We start from the raw sequence: 20,144 nt of genomic DNA, 5'->3' as shown, positions 1-20,144 counted from the left end.
ACACACACACACACACACACACACACACACACACACACACACACGCACAATGGGGCACATGTGTGCTGCAGTGAGGAGTGCAGCCAAGGTCAGTGTGCTGAGCGAGAGAAGGGACCGGATGCGGTGATGGACAGACAACAAACTGCCCTTCAGAAGAAGCAATTCCACCCACAAGGGACCATATAGCCCTGAGAAAAACATCCTACAAAGCAGCTCACACTGAAGAATCCAAGGAGACGGACAGAATGAGAGTGTGTGTATGTGTGTGTGTGTGTGTGTGTGTGTGTGTGTCTCTGTGTGATTGTGTGTCTGTGTGTGTAGCTTATTTGTCGGAAACGCTCAATGAAACAGCACCACAGCAGTCCATGGCCAACAGTGGACTGCCGGGACCTAATTAAGGTTTTAGACCGGAAAGCAAACCTCTATCATCTGCGCCACATGACAAAAATCAAACCCCCATCACGTGGCCATGTGGAGGCAAACTTTTACACCTAATATCCATCCACTCCCTCCTTCCCCATCCAAATCAAATGCCGAGGGCTGCAGAGGAAAGGCAAAGACGATCCAGTGGACATGCAGTGATCTTAAACAATATTCTCCTCCTACTCCTACAGACACACACACACACACACACACACAGCCTCTTCTCTACCACAAACCCTGCATTACCTGTTTCCATGGAAACCCCCGATCATGTTCATCGTGTTTTTTTTTTCTTTCTCTACCATGATTGATTACTTCCCTTTGAGCTTTTTATTGAGTGCTGATCAGAAAGGGATATCTAACGACTGTTGTTGTGCATTGTGGGAAGTGACTGAACTGAAGATGTAAAGATGGCTACTAGAATGGCTTTAAATTCCAAGACAGAGGCTATTTTTCCCCCATCTGTTGCATGAGTATAAATAAACGATGGCACCAATGACTGATAAGATCCTGTATATCAGCTATCACTTCATCAAATCCGACTAAAACACAGATTGGCGTTTGTATGCCACATTAACATCTGATTTCAAGTATGTCAATCATCAAATATAGTGATAAGATTATTTCCCGGAGGAGAGTCCAATGAAATGAACACATCTATCAACATTGGTGGCTGCAGAATAAAGAGACTGAGAAAACCCCAGCAGCAATGGCTGCTCTCCACTTCCCTATACACTTGCATTCAAGCTGCTTCCCAACAGATAAAAAGAGAACCATGCAAGTCAATGAGCTTCAATCGAAGCCCGTCAAATTGGGAAACATACAGCAGCTGAATGTGTGAACAGGGTTCCTGAGAAATTGAACATTAAGGCACTTCAACTGCTTACATAACCCCTGACCCCGACTCAAAGCTCCTGCACTTTCAACCCCGTTCTCGTGGAAGAACAAGAGCAGGAAACGCCATGTTCTACGTCAATCCGTTCCGGAGACTTCTACGCGATGACACGGCAGGATTCTCTTGCATCATGATGTCGGCGCAGGTTTTTTTTTTTCTTCTGACGGTTGTATTTGTCTCCCGCTAACGTCTAATGTAACCAAGCCCTGTCAAATTGCCCAGAAGAGCGTTGACAAAAGGAGGTGTTCCATCCTCTAGCAGCCCACTCAGGCGCTCTCCTCTCCTCCACTCCTCTGCTCCTCCTCGCACCCCTCGCCATAATTACAGCGCTGCATCTCCATGTAGTAATTAGAGACCATTTCCACAAGGATGTGAATCTGAATCTCGCTCTTTCGCTCCTACCCTCATTCTCCCTCTCACTCTCTCTCCCCCTTCTTATGAATCCCTCCTTCTCTAAAGCCCCTTGCTGTGAGAAACCATCACACCTTCCACTCGCCATTACCCCTTCGACCCCCCCCCACACACACGCACACTGCTTAAAACCACACACACAAAACACAACACAGCTATTCAGTACAAATCATACAACACAAGAGTGAAAGGTTGATTGCAGCATGGTAGAGATCACAGAAGAGACAGAGAGAAGAGAGAGAAGAAAGAGAAAAGAGAGTGAGACAGCGACAGATAGATAGAGAGACATTGACAGATATAGAAAATAGCTAGAAAGAGAGCAAAAGAGACACAGAGAGAGAGAGAGAGAGAGAGAGAGAGAGAGAGAGACGTGACCTTTATTGCAGACATGTCTTAGGTGGTTTGCACTGCCATTAATTTCTCATCACTGATCCGTCTTGGTAAGACTTGTCACAACAAATGAGCTGCGCTTGTCTATCTCCCACCCTGGCAAGGCACACAGAGCAAACCAATCCCCAGGATGTGCTCTTATCAAAACACAGGGCTGCTGCTTTCTGCTTTCCGCTGTCCTTTCTGCTTAATTTTGTTGCTTTTTTTGGGGAGCTATTCTACCAGATGCCCCGGCCAGCTCATAAATTTGATGGGCCAAGGAAGTGCATTTTATCCTTGGAGGCTTTCTTTCTCTCTCCCTATCTATCTCTCACTCACCCTCTCTCTCTCTCTCGCTTTCTGAGAACATAAACCACTGACAACAAGACAAGAGAGGCTCGGAGATAATCCACCCCCGTGGTCTGGGGGAGGGAGGAGGGTGGGCGGCAGGCAGGCAGGCAGGCAGGCAGGCAGGCTCCAGGGCCATATTCACCTTGTCTTATGAAACCCTCTCCTAATACACTTTGCACAGCACCAAATTAATGTCACTGCCTCTCCACCAAAAGACAAAGTCCCACAATGCCCGGGGCCCTGTTAAAAAATAGCTTTTATTTCAGTCCAGATACAAAAGCTTTATGCGAATGAAATTCAATCGGAAAGCTTTTAAAGAGCACACAAAGGGGAAGGGGGAACTGATGGTCCAATCATGTATAGTGATAGAGGTGTAAATGTCTAGTGAGCTACTTCATGGTCGGTGAGCGTGTCTTATGCATGGAAATCGATCAGGGTACTGTAAGACAGAGGGTTGTGTGGGGAGAATGGTAGTTCAGTTGTGCTTGGTAGCTCACTACTATCTCACCACAACTGTTACCAAACTCTTCTTTGGAGTGCTATTATCGACAAGTCATTATCCAAAGAGAGAGACACACACACACACACACACACACACACACACACACACACACACACACACACACACACACACACTCTCACTGGCACCCCTCTAAACTCCTACATCTCACCAGGGTGACATGACAGAAACAGTTAATAGCATGTTGTTGCTAAGAAACCACCTGTCCAGGTCTCCCACATGAAAAATAACTGAACTGCCATGCTTGCAGCTCCGGCAGAGGAGGAGGGGAAAAAGTACTGAATGATTTCCCTCTTCGCTCATGGACAGATAACACGATAAAATGGAGTCCCTGCCGAGAGAGAAAATGATATACCTCTCATCACCTGCAAATTGCTCAAAAAAAGTGAAAGTGCGCCCAAATGCCATTAGAGAAATGGCTGTTTGAGACACATCAGTCAGCTCACAGGAGGGCTTCTACGCGAGTCTGTTTCAGGAAGCTTCGCACCTGAATTTTTCCGTTCTACTAGCCGTGCCTTCAATGGAAGTCATGACGACATCTGAGGGGAAAGAATGACACGTGAAGGAAGCTCGATGGAAGCCACATTCCAGTGAGTATTATTTACCTGGGGATTTATATAGAGAGAGGCACACCTTAGTCAGGGAGAGGAGGAGAGCGAGTGAGAGAGTGAGAGAGTGAGAGAGAGAGGGAAAGAATGGTCCTTTGTCCTCAGGGGAGGTGCAAAAAGAAAGGCCCAGATCAGGTCTTTAGGACTCTCTGCTGATATTAAAAGACGAGATGGAAGAGCCCCAAGACAGCACTGAACCAAATAGCCAGGTTCACCCCGCAGGTTGGCTAATTGGTCCAGTCAGGGGGGGTGGGTACATACAGGAAAGGATTGGCACTGACCGCAACAGGTCTTGACCCTTCCCCTATCCACTCCTCCGCCTCCGCCTCTCCCCTCCCTTCCCTTCCTGCCTCGCCTTGCTCTCCCAACCCCATTACCTTCGACCCACGTGCTGAGCCTTATGCCACACTAAGAGGCTTGACCTGACCTGAGCTCAGCGCCTTTGGCCAGACAGCCAGGTGCATCCCGAGTCCGACCGGTGATGTCACCCGTCTGGGGAAAGAAGGCGGCCGGCGTGACTGACCACTGAAGCGTGCGCCTCCGTCCAGTCTGACCAGACCAGATCAGAGGGAGCCTGCTGGTCCACACCTTAGAGGACACGGACAGTGATAGTGATAGAGATATAGAGAGTCTATTTTCCTTACAGCTGCACGCAGGGATGAGGAATAGTCTGCGCCTGGGAGCAAGGTGCGCCTCTGGAAAACTACACATCCCTCCTTCACTCAGGTGTGCACACCCTCAGCTTCTGCACGTTCTCATACACACACACACACAAACACACACACACACACACACACACACACACACACACGCAAACACACCTCCCGTGAGAGCACACATACACACACACCTCTGCAGTCTGTCTGAGTCACAGCACTGCAGTTGGCAACCTCTAGTCCTGCCATTAGAAAGCAGCTGTTTGACCAGCTCATCACCTCCGCTCGGGTGTACTCACCACCGTCTGCCCTCACTTCCAACAGCCCCGAGAGACACACACACTCACACACACACACTCTCTCTCTCTGTAAGCTATACATTGTGTAGACCCTTAATAGTGTATAATCACAAATTCATTTGAAGGGACGTTGTGGAGCGCCAAGTCTCCCAGCGTGTCAGTCACACCCCAATGTCACTTGTCTGGTGGTGACAGTCAAATCAACAGTAGGGTCATCGTGCCATGGCTGTCTGTCTGTCTGTCTGCTCCCATCAAGTCATGCTGCACTACTCTGAGAGAAACCGAGTACCTGGGCTCAGAGATCCTCATTACTCATGCAACCTGTGAGCCATTGGATTGCCATGAGGGCCAAAACAGGACAATATTGTGACCTGTTGGTGTGAGATACTGTTGATCTGTGGGTTGAAGAACAGGGTCCAGGGATAACCGATAATGTTGTCATGGATTCAAAGGTTCAAACAGACATCTGTGTCATCATTGTGCATGGTATGGGTAATGGTCAGCATATGATGCGGTCAGCCGGTCACCCAAACATGGTGTTTTGATTCAATTGCAATTACACTTCATTCATTCGACTGTATCGGTTTCTCATCACAACCTCGGCTCTCACTGCGTCAACGATGCAGACCTAAGGCGCTACATGGGGGTTAAATTGTTACCGTGTCTTAGCCTAACTTCAGATATACCTGTTGCGACACAGCCGCCCGACCTCTTCTAAAGAAAACACACCCTGGAATGTCCCTCACTTCCCAAGTGCAAATGCCAAGAGGAGTTGTAGGCCTAGGCTATTCTGTTCTTTAGCAACTGAGTGCTGTAGCTCGACATGACTAGTGTATCGTTGATCTATCCGTGCAAAGGCGCAAGTAAAGGCATGTGTGTGTGTATGTGAATCACACAGAGCGGACCGATCGCTCCTTCATTGATCTACGCAGGCAAACGCGGACAGAGACACTTCTGCAAACAATGACTCAACTTCGCAAACTACATGCCATGACAAAGTAGACACAGCCAACAAAATCCCTATTCAAGCACCGGTGCGCCACACACCTAATTTGCAAATAAATCGTCGTAACGTGCGTTATCGTTTTCCCCACACCTTTTGCCTTTGCTGAAACAATAGAAATCCCTCAAAAGCTATACATTCAGAAAAAAACAGTGTCGAGCCAGGACTACGAACACCGCAGTGAAGCTATGACCTACATGGATGCAACATAGCCTATGGTTGTCTTATACATTCTGGGAGTGCCAGATTTCATTAGACAGCCAGGTACACCCCCTCAATTGTGTGCTCAGAACCGAGACAAACTGCATCATGATTTAGAAAATCTAACACAATGTCAAAGGATTCGAAATCGAATGTACTACACTGCAAACAAAACTTGTTTGGGCAGTTCAAATACTTTACCTTGTATACATTCTCCGTTATACGGTGGACCTCGTCTGTACGAGACATCTTGGAATCTTCTGCCAAAACCATAAACTGTGCTATTGTCCTTGTACGGGAGTGTTTATCCAACAGTCACTGTTTGGTGAAAAAAGGGGTGTGATGCGATTCAGCTGCGAGTGCTCATGTAAAGACACGGCAATAAGGCAACTGCTGTCGATGCCACTCACCAACCCCTACAAGACAAGCGCAAATAGGTGGAGAGTCTGCCGATCGCTGAAGCGTAATCTAAACGTACAGCACTCTTAACGCAACAAGGATCCACCTCCAGCCGCCGAAACACCGCCCAATTCTCCACCCATCGATCCTCCTACACCTGCGCAAGGAAGTGATCTTTGAAAACAGATAGAAATTATCGACTTCTATTTGGACATTTAAATAGACCCGTGGCAGTTCCTGTGCACAACCATGATTTAATTCCAAAAGCAGAGTTTTCTGTAAAAATAAACAATCAATGCATTATTTTCTAAAGTCTAGACAACATTCTGAAAAGCGTGAGATACAGGCATTTGCTGCAGGCTATAGTCACATTTCACATAACAAGTCTGATTGGGTTTTCAAACCCTTGTTTGAACCAAACTTTGAGGTAGCCTATTGGCCTATATTACTTGCCGATGAGCATCGATTTTAATAGGAAGTGCAGTTTGCAAACCTTCATCAAATGCTGCACAGTAACTCAATGCTATGTTCTGAAAGCCTTTTAAATGTACTGCTCTCCTGCATAGTCACTGATCTTGGCAGAGGCACAGCGCACAAAGGCTTGTGGGTGGAACATTACCCCGCGCCTACATTAGTGAGAACCGAGCGCGACTGTTCTGTGTGCGAGCCAGACAGGTGGGCAGTGCCTGCCTGGAGATGGTCCACTAAAACACAGTGGTAAAATACCACTTCAATGTCCCTTGCTGCAAATGAACAACAGCCAACAGATGCTGAGATGGAGGTCGTACTGCGCGCAAATCCACACACTGATTGCCTGCATTCAAAGCGGATCTCTTTTTTAAAAACACAAGAGTTGAAGTCCCCTTCGTCTAATACAAGATGGCAGAGGAGTGCTGCTAACACTCCATCAGTTAATGACACAAACAGCTTATGAATACATGCTGATGATCATTTCCCCACTGTGGACACCGTAACCATTTTGTGCAAGGGCCATCCTTGAGGTGATTAACGTAGGCATAAGCCTCATTACCCATACTAATTAAAGTCCAGATGTTCTTCAGAGGCCAATAAACCCGTGCCTTTGTTGAGGCTGCGTTTATACAATAGAACTCATAAAGTTGTTTCTCAAAAGGTCCATCCATCCAGGAGTGCAATTAGAACAGCCAGGCAGAGAACACCTGTTTGGGAATGCGTTGGGTTACCTGTATCGCCATCCTCCATCCAACAATTGGTGCTACCGCCCTCTCGTGGGCATCTAAAGTAAGTGCAGATGCAATATCACTTCAGCTGCTCAAACTGGGTTGTTAGAAAGTAATGACTTTATTTTACAAAAACGCAACTGTAAAGCAAAGGAACTATTACACTCATCTGATGCAATTATTCTGCCACTTCAGTCCTCTGTTCTTTCAATTAAGTTAATAAGGAGATTCAAGAGTAGATTTCATCGTGTTAACAAAACATGCTAGTGACGTCATTTACATGAAAAAGGTTAACATGTTGCTGATAATGTTTGATGACCTTTGATGACCTTGTATTGGGGAGTTATGTCACAATCATGATTTCACCTATATATTACATGAGGATAAAACCTTCACATAAACAAAAGATTAAAAACTCATTATACAATGACTCATGAGTCATTAGCTCAGACCAAAAAACAACTTGCTTGCTGCGCTTCATCGACTTATAATACTGCACAGTTCCTTTATCAAACACTGCACTGGCAAATCTAAACACCCCTTAATGTGAAATGCAATGAACTGACAGTACTACTGAATGGCAAGGAGGGTGACACAGCAAAAAGGAGGATTTAGAAGTCGTAATCATTTGTCCTATGCATATGAATGCGCGGATACAAAAGCCGCTGCCGACATCTGTACGTGCGATAACCTGAATGCTGCCAATCATATGCAGACGTGCCTGCCTTGATCTTCTCGACATTACCGACTACTTTTGTGACTGGGTAAAGTGTCAAGGGGAATTGGTCCGTGTTGATGAGAGCGGCACAGAGGATGGCACCTTGATCACCTAAGCAGCCAGCATCTCTCTGTCAGCGGGGCTTCGTGATGGCGTTCTCTCTGCTGATGACAAAGAACAAACGACACAATGAGGCTACGCCCGTGCAAGAAGACGGCAAAGGTTGAGCGGCACACGGATACAGAGTTACAGGAGGCAGGATCAACAGAACAACACACCTGGCTCTGGCTGTGCAGGGACCTCTGGCAAGGGTTCTGCGGGTACTTCTGGAAGCTCAACATCTTCTCCCTTCTCAGATACGGAAAAGACAGGAACAATCACAATCCAACTCCCAACTGTATTCCATTTATAACTCAAGGGGTCACAATAATACTTTGCACTCTAGCTCAGCATGATCACCATAAGCAGTTATCACAATAAAATGCAGTCTGGAAACAACAGTAAATGAAACGGTCATAATTTACAAACTACCTGCACTAAGAAACACTAATTATCGGATGTAAAATATTAATCTTGACTAATGAAAGCATTTAAAACTGATGCTCTGGATATGTTTATTGCACCCGTCAGTTTTTGCAAAACAGAACTGAAGAAGCTGGCAGACGAAACAAGTTGTTAGCTCTAAATAAAGTCAATAAATGGAGTATGCGGTGATCAATTTTGACTTTTAGGTTTAGGGCACTGGCTTAGCCTCGTGTCTGTGACGGGCAGGTGAGCTCACCTGAGTAATGGCCTCCAGCTCCTGTAGCACAGCGTCCTCGTCCTCCTGCGTCAGGGAGCCCGCCAACAGCTCGTCGATTTGCTGCAAGATTATTGAGATCAGTCAGCACGCATGCTTCACCCAAAGCGACTTAGCAAAAAAACAACACCTTCTAGTGTTTGTCCTGCCAGGGTATTTGAGAGGGAATGCTAGAGATTCATTAATACAAAGCAACAGGTACAGGACTTGTTGCTGTACACACTCTACAAAGTTGCATTTTACTCTAAGTCACTCTGAACTTTTTTTTCTTCTAAACAAGCAGCTGATTGTGCAGTTCTGCAATATTCCCCATATTCGATATTCCTTAGACGCATTACTTTGGACCCCATGTATGCATGCCCTTAGCAGAGGGGATGAGACATGGACACTGAGAGTCGCTACGCAACTTCATATGGATCAAGGGACACTGGCCGGGGTTAGACTATGCATAAAAAAATGTAATGTCCGCAACACTGTTTAAACTCCCATATTTAATGTTAGAAAAAAAGGATAGGCAACGTTGCTCATCCTTTTTTTCTGCACCTTCCAGAGGGTGGGTGTGCCCACAATTACTTTTTTGAACATAGACTATGGGTAAACATTAGCCTAGCTTTTACACAGTAGGTCAAATGGCAAGCTCATAACTGATAACGGGTGATTTTAAAAAAAGACTACAAGAAAGGTTCACCTTCTGATACTCTATTCCCTCTTGGGCCTCATCGAGAATTCTCTCCACGTCTTCAATGGACATGACCTGAAGGAAAAGAGTGTAACACATTCACTGCTCACACAATCTACACAGACGGATTAATGAACTGCTTTCCTTGCCCTTAATTCTTTGTGCACTAAAAGCACAATATCTCGTTATTGTTCCAAAGAATTGTGAACCTGAGCCCTAACAGACTTCTGCAGGTCACTGTTACTGGGCAGGATGGATGACAACAGTGATTTATTTTCACAACATATTTCTTTATTTTTTAATCGCAAGCCTTTCGTCAATTAGACTGGTGGTTAAAACAATCAGAAACTGGAAATTCTGACAGTCTGGTGAAAATGAGAGTGTCAACGATGGATGGGCCCAGCACAAAGAAAGGGGAAAGGAGAAACGCAGGGGCTTCCTTTCAAATCTGCAGTTAGCCCAATTACAGGCAGTCACTTTAAGATGAATGTCTTTGCGGCGTAACTGGTCAGGCAGGTGTGTGAGAAAACAACATTTGCAGAAATGGAACACAGTATATCTGAGCACAGCAGCGCTGCTGCTTCCTGGGATTTACTTCTTAATACTTTAATCTCCAAACAATGGGGAGCTCTAACAGCTCATAAAACAGACTGGAGAATAACACCCTGGGCACTCTTTAACCTCAGGTTGAGGTTGACACATCCGGAAACGCTGAAAAAACAGAGGGAGAAAAGGCAAAGGAACTCTACCTCATGCATCTTCTTGAGGCATTCATTTCCAGTCTTCAGTCCCTCAATGACTTTCATTTCAATCTGAGCAAATTCAATGTCTTGCACCTACACAAAGCAAATGGCAACAATGAGGAAAAAACAAGCTGGGATCATCACTAAGAAGGCATTAGACGTAAGCACAGTTAAACAAGCCAACGTGGGAAAAACAATTCAGGTGTTTCTTCTAAACAGGAATAACGTATCAACTCAACAGTTGTGTCTCCTCACCATGCGCTCCAGATTGCCTATCTGATTCTCAGTCTTGTCCAGTAACTGGTCCTGATAACGCTTCTTTTTGAGCAAAAGAAGGGCCCTCCTGAGGGGGAACAACAACAACAACAACAACAAATGGTGGTCATTAAGTATGTTAGTTGAAAAGCGCTTTTGCACACAAGTTTTGTGGGGACAGGTGCATTTGGATAAGGTAACCAGAAATATGAAAATCCCACACACTCTCCATTACACTTGCCTAACAGTTATTCACAACGTTTCGGTCATGTAGGTGAAATTCACCTGAGGAAGGGCTACATGATCGAAACGTTGAGAATAAATGTTTGGCAAATGTGTATCCGTCAATAGTATTCCAATCCACTTAGTGTCTGTTGTCTTAAAATTAGAATATAACATCTTGATTAGAGAGACCTAGTGAGATGCTGCTAGGTCATAGACCAGGAAGAAAAGGAAAGCAAGACACTGGCTGTGCATGTGAATGTGGTTTTGTGTAGACACAGGTGTGGCTCCACGAGGATCTTCATTATGGAGTTTAACAGTCTTGTCATTATCGTCGGCCTTGTCAGCAGTGAAAAGTCAGTAGTGTTTACATTCGCTTTTGTCAACACTTTCATTGTAATGGCTTTCGAGGTTGACAGAATTACCTCGATGAGCTACAAATTAGCACATATTCAAATTAGTGTCTCTTTCAAATCAAATGTCTAATTGAAACACTAACATAGGGATAGGCAGTTGGTGATTAATGTAGTAGAGACTGATTTGCAGGTGTCGCAAACCATGGCATTTCTTGAGGGTGGGGGAAATCTTCACTCCTCTACAGGCAGCTTGTGCATAATAGTAAAGTGACTGTTACACGGCACTTGTGCTTACTCTTTCTTTCCATCCTTCAGGAGCTGCTTGGCTAGAGATCTCTCTTTCTCCAGCTGAAGAGTAATCCTCTTCTGATACTGCTTCAGCTTATCCCTTTGCTGTTTCAGTTGCTGTAACCCAAATAACTTGGTCAGACTATAAACAAGGAAACATGATACAGTTTCTCTGATCAACAACTACATAACAAGAAACCATGTAAGCAACCTGGATGACCTCATTACAAATGCAACAGTCATCTCTAGGCCCACTACCTCTGCAGGTCCATATAAACAAGCAAGCTAACCAAAGCCCCGGGCATGAATTGTATTTACGTTTCTATGGACCTGTCAGCTTTGCTGTGTTGACGATGTTGGCTAACACAAGACATAATGTTACTTGTATGTCATTTCTCAGCAATGTTATGTATCTCATAACACATGTGAAAAACAATCATCTGTCGTGTTTCCTAAACAAGTTAAATGAATATCGTGAAACACAAGCATGCTTAGCTCTGGCAACTTTGCTAATCACTTTAGCAAGCTACTAGGTTAGCTTGTTGGGCTAACATCACATCATTACTATTAACCCCATGTTGAGTCATGTCAAAAGCGGGTTGAGATGTATGCCTACAGACACGTACATATGTCGGTAATCACAATGTCTTACCAAAACCGCTCGGTCTTGATCGGTGACTCGACTGGGGCGTCCCTTTCTTCCGAAAACGTTTCCCATTACGAAGCCACATCCCCGCCACTCAGCTGCTGATTAGCAGCTAGCTAGCTAACCTAGCTAGCCAACCTAGGTAGGTTTGTTGTTGAAGTTCAAGCTAGCTAGCTGCTACTACAAACGGCATCTTTCTAACGCTACCCCTTACAAACAAAATCAGAGGATATATATGTTTATGTAATTCGATTAGGTTTAGGGTTAATTTCTGAATTCCCTTAATTTAAACGGTAGCGTTACAGTAAATCAACATGTGCTTAATAATATCCCGCTAACATCAGTAGCACCAGACCACCCGAGCTACTAGAGTTGACGAAGATGCAAGTCGGAGAGAGAACTGCAAACAGAGGTAGATTTTGTTTGTCCTATACTGCCACCTTTCGAAACTTATCTGTATCAACTTGTCATGAGACAGAAAAAAATAGCTGCGTGCACTCCGAGTCCATCGTATTCGTTATGGTTAAATATAATCAGAGAGTAGCCTCGCTTCTACTTCTCAGCCTTTGACATGCTCTTATTATCATTTCTTTTAAATAAATGTTTAGCATAAATAGGCTACTCAAGTTGGAGACTAGAAAATTACCAGAGCTCCCACACCTTTCATTCAGATCATTATGGGACAAATGTTCAGAAGATAAAGCAGCTTTGGGCCTTTTTTTTTTTTTTTAAGATATGAAGTCCTTTTCTAAAAGCAGGTTAATTGTTTTAATTTGTGAGTACAATTCATCCATACTTGGGGATGCAATAGGCTAATGCAGATCAATTAGGCCTAATATTTCATTCATGGTAGCCTATGATTGAACTCTTGAAGAAAAAAAAAATGTGTTTTACACCTAGCAGGTGCATTCACAAAATGCCATCCATCATTGTCCATCCGTTTGGACCAAATTTCCTAATTTTTGAACATTCTTCGACAAAATGATTGTGTGGACATTTTCACCTTCAGTTTACATTGTTACTGTCACCGGGTCACTAATTGTTATAGTAGATAATTTTGCATATTTTGTCTTGACAGGGTGGACTGGGCGGAGCAAGCATTGCCTACTAAAACAAAGAAAATGTTTTCAGTAGGAAAGTTGACTACACACAAACTGCAGCAGGTGAATCACAGAGGAGAGGGGAGAAACTGACTGTTGCTCTGATGTGACTAGACGAGGAGGACCCTTTCTAAAGGTGCACATTTTCTCAGCACTGCTAGCCTAGGCCTACATGAGTTTTTTTTTTTTGTTGCCATAGATGAGACTGACATTTCATGCAGTGCACAACTGTCAACTATGGTGACATGTGTTGATGTCGCTAGAGTGATTCAGAAACGTTTTCTTGGATTCTTGAAAGTGTCAGGAGGCAGAGATGTAGAGTCATTTTAGTTTTGTGGAGAAAGGAAAGCCAGTGACAGAACTCGTTGATCAAATGTATGATAGAACAGCAGTCATGGCATAATTTCTTCAAGTGAAACCTGTTGCTCCATGCACGCAATTTGTTCCCCATAAATGCACACCAGCTCAATTTATGCTAATTCAAGGAGCAACGTGTGTGCCAGAGGCAATTTCTCTCATATTATGGAATTTGCTTCACCATTTTTATCACCCGCTGCCACTGAAATATACAAATACACAAATAAATACATACACAGTTATACACACATATATGCATGCCCTTTTTCAGTGTGTGCTAATGTACTTTTACATAGCTTACAAAATAGACACTAACATACAAACAATAAACTTAAAATTCTCTCTCTCCATTGCAGTCTAGTATTACCAAAGGTGTGCAGCGCTTCAGATCAGTTCTACTAAATCCAATCAGGTATGCTTGGAACAAGGGTGGCGGATTTACAAAATAACGGTTTATTATTATTATTGTTTTTTTTTGTAAAACTCACAATCTCTGTCCCAGAATTTTGACAGTAAAAAAAACCAGCACTTGAGAGAAATATGTCTGACTTGGTAAAAAAAATGGAGGTCAGTAGAGACATGAGGTGAAGATGTGTCCACTAGGCCTACTGTCTAATTAACTAATGTAGACCTGTAGAATCTTTGGAAAATGTGGCTTGCAATGTAACCTGTAGAATTAGATTTTTGCCATCCAAATATAGTGTTGTACTTGCCTGATATGTGGTGTTATTTTATTCCTGTATGGATTTTATATTTATCATAACTCATACCAACAGTGTTTTTCCATCTCATTCCAATACATGATGTGAGACATATCTGCCTAAACCTCTAAAACGACCAAAAATGAAAGAAAAAAAGACACAGATTTGTGGTTTCAAAATGTACATTATCGAATATAAAAAGGTTGCAACTTTCATTCTATTACAGACATAATCACTCAAAACAACAGAGGCACAATTAAACATGCTTTTCAGTCTTGATTTCAGAAACCCACTGCACCTAACAAAGTCATGTTTTGAAACATCCTCTGGTGGAGCAATCTAGCTGATTTACACAGGAAAGGTAATTATATAGTGACCAAGCTTCGTATTACAATACCGGAACATACAGGAAAAAAACACTGCACACACAATGCTTATTGGATCCGTCTCCAGTCTTTGGTGAACTGAGTACTTGCATGATAAGAGGAAATCGTCATGCTGTGGTAGCCAGTTCCAGAGGGTCACAATAACAATTTTCCGCCATTTCGGCATCAGCAGTATGATCACAGAAACCCAGTAGTGGTTTTCACAGCGTAATTACAGCATAAATTAGGTGGAGCATAGCCCCCCTTGTCAAGGATCCTTCCACAGGATCACACACTTTCAAGTCTGCATAGGTATAGGGGGTGTGTAATGCCTTACAACTCCATATGAGCCAACAGTGGGAAACAACCAATTTATTTACATCCTGTATATGTTGGTCACTGTTTGTGCCGTATTGATTCATAGTGTGTGTGTGTGTGTGTGTGTGTGTGTGTGTGTGTGTGTGTGTGTGTGTGTGTGTGTGTATGTGTGTGTGTGTGTGTGTGTGTGCGTGTGTGCGCGTGTGTGTGTGCGTGCGTGTGCACGTGTGTGAGCGTGTGTGTGTGGGGGGGTGGTGAGGGGCAAAGCCAGCTTGATGTAGATCACCATCAGACACTCACACACGGTGCTATGGCAGGTCTTTGAGCTGATAATGTGGCTTTTTCCCCACCCGCTGGCCAGAATGGGACATCAGACTGGCAGTCAGATAAGATCATAAAGGACCATCCGTGACACCCTGCCGTCATGCCACTTGCATCAGGCACAACAGTCTTCCCCACGCGCAGAGCAAGCAGGGAGGCTGGTGGTGGTGGCGAGAGGATGCGCGTGCTCTATATCTGGAAATCGTTGCCAAAGTGTCTGATCTGAGCCTCAGTCATAGATAGGTATGTGGTCCTCATACTGGGAGAATACTAAAAGCAAGAGTTGAGAGGAGAAAAGAGAACGGTTAGATATGAAAAAAAATATTGTCTGTCAGATACACCCAACATTGAAAAAATAAATAAAACTCAGGCTTAGTGGTCTTGTGGTCACATGTTATCATCAGTAACATGTGGCGTGGATAGGGAAAAACATAATATTCAGAGTTGGGGGAGAGTGAGGCAGAAAAGTTTTGGAGGGACAAGTTCATGCAGATGACAGAAGGTTAGTTGAAGGGCATGGCGTGTAGGCTGATGGCACTTTTTAGGTCGTCAGTAGCAACCTGGGGACAAGGACAATGAGATGTCCCGAAGGTGATCAACCTTTAAGCACCAGTGTCAGCACACAATCATGACCAATCACCAGGTTGAACCGAGCTGTTATTGAGGCCAGAGGGTGGGGTAGGGGGGAGCACAGGGCCAAGCCAGTGATTGGGCAGAGTGAGATATTAAGCAGTCTCCCATGACATGACGGAGGAAGCCGAGGTGAGACACAGGAGAGGTGGTTCGTAATCGTTACGGAGAGGAGTGAACAAACTTACTGTTTTTAAATGTCTGGGGATAAAACTCCAAAAATGAAGTGTACAAACAAAAAGACAAGAAAAAGAATACAATTAGATATAAAAATGCATGTGTCGTTCTCTCATTAAAGTAAATTCCATGGCAAAGGTGGGGTTTTTTTTAGTCAGTTAGAAATCAGCATTGAGGAATGGGGCAAACTATGCCGTCCCTGCATAATATGCAGTATAACTGCTTTGAAATCAGCGACGCTGCGCACAAACACTGCTACATTAAAGGGACACTTCACCGATTAGCAATAAGCTTTGTATCTTTAGAAAATCAGTCATGTTTTTGAATGGTCGTGCATCATTCCCTCAGTTTTCCTTGAGATGGGAGAAATACGGATTTCAATGAAACCCATGAATAGTACTTCCTGCTTTCAATGATGTAAAATGATGATTTTCACATCATTGAAAGCAGGAAGTCCAACATTGGAATCCGTATTTCTCCCATCTCAAGGCAAACTGAGGGAATGATGCATGACCATTCAAAAACATGACTGGTTTTCTAAAGATGCAAAGCTTATTGCTAATCGGTGAAGTGTCCCTTTAATGTAATGGCATCTAAAAGAAGGCTAGTCCACTAAACTTCACTCGAATGCACGATGGGAACCTTTCACTCAACTCATCGACTTGATGCAAAACACGGATGACGCGTGACTGCTGGTAAATTAGTTTATCCACAAGCTACAGCTTTCACACCCGTGTTGGTACCAGACAAGAGACATGGAAGCGGGCCAACTTCACACCGGGACCATAAATAACTCTTCCCTTGTTGACCAAACCTAAGCTGACCACAGGAAGTAATCCCTTGGTCAACAAGGGCTGGACAGACCTGGAGAAAAAAACGAAGATAGCCTCCAGGACAAGCAGCCGTGTCCGTTTACACATGGATTACACATGTTGCTCTTCAAGTCAACGCTGGTCCAGAGGCTTGTGACACTAATGCGGGCCAAGTATCCAATCCCATTAAAACAAGAGATTGGGCAGAGTAAAAAGCTGCCCGTGACGTCTTTATCCAATTGTAGAGCATGCCCTCAGGACACAGGTCAGCGGAAGGTCTGCCCTTTGTCTGGCACAGACGGACCTGCCACTGCCTCTCTGTACAACCTTCCCACCTTAGAGCGAAGTAGAATTCATGATAAGCAAACGAACTAGAAAACAACCAGACATGCTACAAAATTTAGTATAGCAGGGATATAGGTAAGACAAGGCCAGTAGGAGGCAGTGTTGCACCACAGCTGAGACACAGTGGGAGCCGCACGCACAGCAGTTAGTTTAGGGTCGCACTACTGGTACTTTGCAGCCATGCTAAATATAAATAGCACTATTTGGGTTAAGATGAAGGCATTACTGAAGCCAACGTACTGAGGGCGGTGGCGAACTCCTCCCGATCAAAGGAACGTTCTCGTATCGAGGATTCCCTCCAAACAGCATGGACTGATTCCTGAGGACACAGACACACAGAGGGGTGAGACACATGAATGCATGTTTTCAAGAAGACGCTATGATCCACAAAAAATGTACAACACTCATTGAAAATACTGGTACACAGTAACAAAAAACAGTAGGCTACATAACAGAGGCTGAGTACTATCCTGTGCAATATCATTTGAATATCAAATCACCAAAATTGTATCTCTTAATTGTAAAACTTCTAAATGAGCAAGTTGAGTATTTCATCTGATGAACACTTGTCAAACACAAGTATCGATCACTAAAACAAAAGTCATGACAGCTGCGAATTCCACTGCGTGAACTTGAACATGGCTATAAAATTACCTTTGAACACAAGATGCTTTTCCATTTTGGACCTACAGGCTTTCCATTGAAAAGAACACCCAGCGTGATTGAATTTTTAGCGGAATCAGTTTTTGAGACTTTATAAAGATAGCGAGCCACAAAAAAAACCTCACAGAAACACAGATCCAGCAGTAATCAGGAGGCATACACACCACTAATCAGAGCTACAGTGGCTGCCCTGGACTGTACACTATGAGCACAATCATGGGAAATAAAAAACACAGCAAACAAGTGCTTCAGACTTGGCTGCAGTTATCGCGAACAAATCAGAGCCTCTGTGGCAGCTCAGACTGTGTTAAGGGCATTGCATAACGTCAACCTCTACGGTCCGTGCCAAGGAGAAAAAAAACACACCTTGCTTGCTCTTTTACACAAAACCGCAAGAAAACCGCCAAAAAAAAAAAAAAAAACATGAAGAGAAGCCTGGTGAATAAGAACACAAATGTGTCCAGCTCAGATCTACCTGGCCAAGACTACCCCTGTGAACTGATTGTCACAGTGGACGGTGAACTGTGAAGCCTGGAGGTGGGAGCATGCACTGGTTCCAGAATCTCAGCAGTGGAGGAACACTCCAGCATGATGAACAATCCAATGCACGGTGCCAAAACCCACACAAAATATTCTCAAGAAGAGAAACGCAAAAACTATGACCAGGCCAAGTATGTCACCTGATTTGAATCCAACCGAACGCCTTCGTGTTTTTATAAATAGAAAGGTAGAACAACAAAAACCCCATCAAAGCGCAAGTGAAAAAGAAACTCTCTTGGATGGCATCTCTCCAGGAGTCTATGTAGCACTGATATCCTCCATGCCAAGGAGAATTGAGCCTGTGATCAAAAGTAAGATTTGACTCTCAGTAGGCGTAGGCCTACTACTTTTTGTTATGTGGAGTTCCAACTGTGAGGTACCTATTCTCGTTTCCTTTAGATTGATTTCGGCTTTACTTGAGAGCCATTCCCTGCAGTTCAACTTACAAACTGCGGCAAATCACTAAATATTTCACACATGCAACTGGACATACACTGTACGATTTTGGTCTGACTTCCGCCTTTGTTGGCAAACTATAGAATAAGTTCCTGTCAATTTCTGTTACATCAGTTTGAGCAAGATCACAATACCCGAAGAAAAGAGGTAACAATCAACCTTTCAGCTCCTATCTGATCGGACTGGATATCTAGTATGTTGGCTGTGTTGAAGTATGCGCAGTTCTAACACACAGTGTGAGCACCGCAATCCTAAGTTTTGGATTGTGAGTAGGGACCGATTGAATTGTGTAGTGCGAGTTACCACAATGTATGATACTGAGAAAAACTGCAGTCTCTATTCGACTTAAGCATCACACACACATACACACACACACACACAGACACACACACACACACACACACACAGACAGACACAGACAGACAGACAGACAGACAGACAGACAGACAGACAGACAGACAGACAGACAGACAGACAGACAGACAGACAGACAGACAGACACACACACACACACACACACACACACACACACACACATACATGTATTCGGAGGTGGCAGCGCTGGAGGTGGCTGCCTGTGGGGGTGGGTGCAGGCTGTTCTGGCTGCTCAGGCTGCTGCTGTAGCTGCAGAAGCTGTGGATGTGAGAGCGGTTGGGGTTGTACGGAGCCATGCGCCGGGCCTGGGGATTGAACGGATCCTCCTCGTCTATGTCATCATAATCCCTGTCCCTGCAAACACACACACACACACACACCATTTATCCATTACCATTAAATAGGTCTGCAACAAATGGCCACTAATGGGTCACATCATTTCTTCATTCCCTCCTGTTTGCTTCAGGCTTAATTCAGGGCTACTCTGGCCAAAAAATACTGATCAAATATCAGCGTCCTCCTTAATGTGATTTAAGGAGGATTAAAATAGATAAACAATTAAATGATTCAAACAAAACAAACAAAGGACAAAAAACCTGTTCAGCTAAATGCAGGATTAGACATTTGCGAGGTCTTTTATCCACTACACCCAAATAAAGGCATGGGTCTCATCCAGGTCTATTTCTGTCCCGTCTTCTAGTCGTGGAGTGTTTGCGGTACAGTACCTGCTGGCGATGAGTGTCCAGGCGCGAGGGACAGCACACAGCATGGCACAGAAGGCCACTGCGGCCAGCAGGGAGAAGAGACACAGGTAGAGCAGACCCTCCACCCCGTCATAGCACACGCCCATCAGGGAGTCCAGGTAGTCCTGTGGGAGGTATTGGTGAGAATGCACGCGCACACACACACACACACACACAAATGCAAACACACACACACGCACA

The 20,144-nt window shown here is 44.3% G+C and overlaps 3 protein-coding genes across 8 annotated transcripts in view; all 3 read right to left on the bottom strand.

Annotated features, from left to right (window-relative positions):
• baiap2a (BAR/IMD domain containing adaptor protein 2a) overlaps nt 1-6,184 on the bottom strand; it is a 66,648-nt gene extending 60,464 nt beyond the window's left edge. For all 4 annotated transcript variants that reach the window (XM_062531940.1, XM_062531938.1, XM_062531937.1 and 1 more), the window contains exon 1: nt 5,938-6,184. In XM_062531940.1, coding sequence (XP_062387924.1) covers nt 5,938-6,009 — 72 coding nt within the window. In that variant the 5' untranslated portion in view covers nt 6,010-6,184. The remainder of the gene's footprint in view (nt 1-5,937) is intronic.
• A 1,252-nt stretch (nt 6,185-7,436) lies between these two features.
• Nucleotides 7,437-12,420, bottom strand: LOC134076741 (charged multivesicular body protein 6-like). 2 transcript variants are annotated; one of them, XM_062531942.1, is made up of 8 exons: nt 12,047-12,420; nt 11,402-11,511; nt 10,529-10,616; nt 10,280-10,366; nt 9,540-9,605; nt 8,834-8,914; nt 8,331-8,400; nt 7,437-8,216 (listed from the first exon to the last, which is right to left on the bottom strand). In XM_062531942.1, exons 1-8 carry the CDS (start codon nt 12,110-12,112, stop codon nt 8,164-8,166), a joined length of 621 nt encoding a protein of 206 aa, XP_062387926.1. In that variant the 5' UTR covers nt 12,113-12,420; the 3' UTR covers nt 7,437-8,163. The 2 variants fall into 2 exon arrangements, with proteins under 2 accessions (XP_062387926.1, XP_062387927.1); XM_062531943.1 differs by having other exon boundaries at nt 7,437-8,213.
• A 1,338-nt stretch (nt 12,421-13,758) lies between these two features.
• ttyh2l (tweety homolog 2, like) overlaps nt 13,759-20,144 on the bottom strand; it is a 31,394-nt gene continuing 25,008 nt past the window's right edge. Inside the window, exons 11-15 of one of the 2 annotated variants that reach the window (XM_062531935.1) lie at nt 19,926-20,068; nt 19,366-19,554; nt 17,407-17,485; nt 16,021-16,045; nt 13,759-15,472 (exon numbers count right to left, since the gene is read on the bottom strand). In XM_062531935.1, coding sequence (XP_062387919.1) covers nt 15,432-15,472; nt 16,021-16,045; nt 17,407-17,485; nt 19,366-19,554; nt 19,926-20,068 — 477 coding nt within the window. In that variant the 3' untranslated portion in view covers nt 13,759-15,431. The remainder of the gene's footprint in view (nt 15,473-16,020; nt 16,046-17,406; nt 17,486-19,365; nt 19,555-19,925; nt 20,069-20,144) is intronic. The other variant, XM_062531934.1, reaches the window with a different exon arrangement.

Source organism: Sardina pilchardus, chromosome 3 (genome assembly GCF_963854185.1).
Source record: "Sardina pilchardus chromosome 3, fSarPil1.1, whole genome shotgun sequence".
In the NCBI taxonomy this organism is placed as follows: Eukaryota; Metazoa; Chordata; class Actinopteri; order Clupeiformes; family Clupeidae; genus Sardina; species Sardina pilchardus.
The sequence above is the reverse complement of the archived record's forward strand: the minus strand, read 5'-3'. Positions and strand labels throughout refer to the sequence as shown.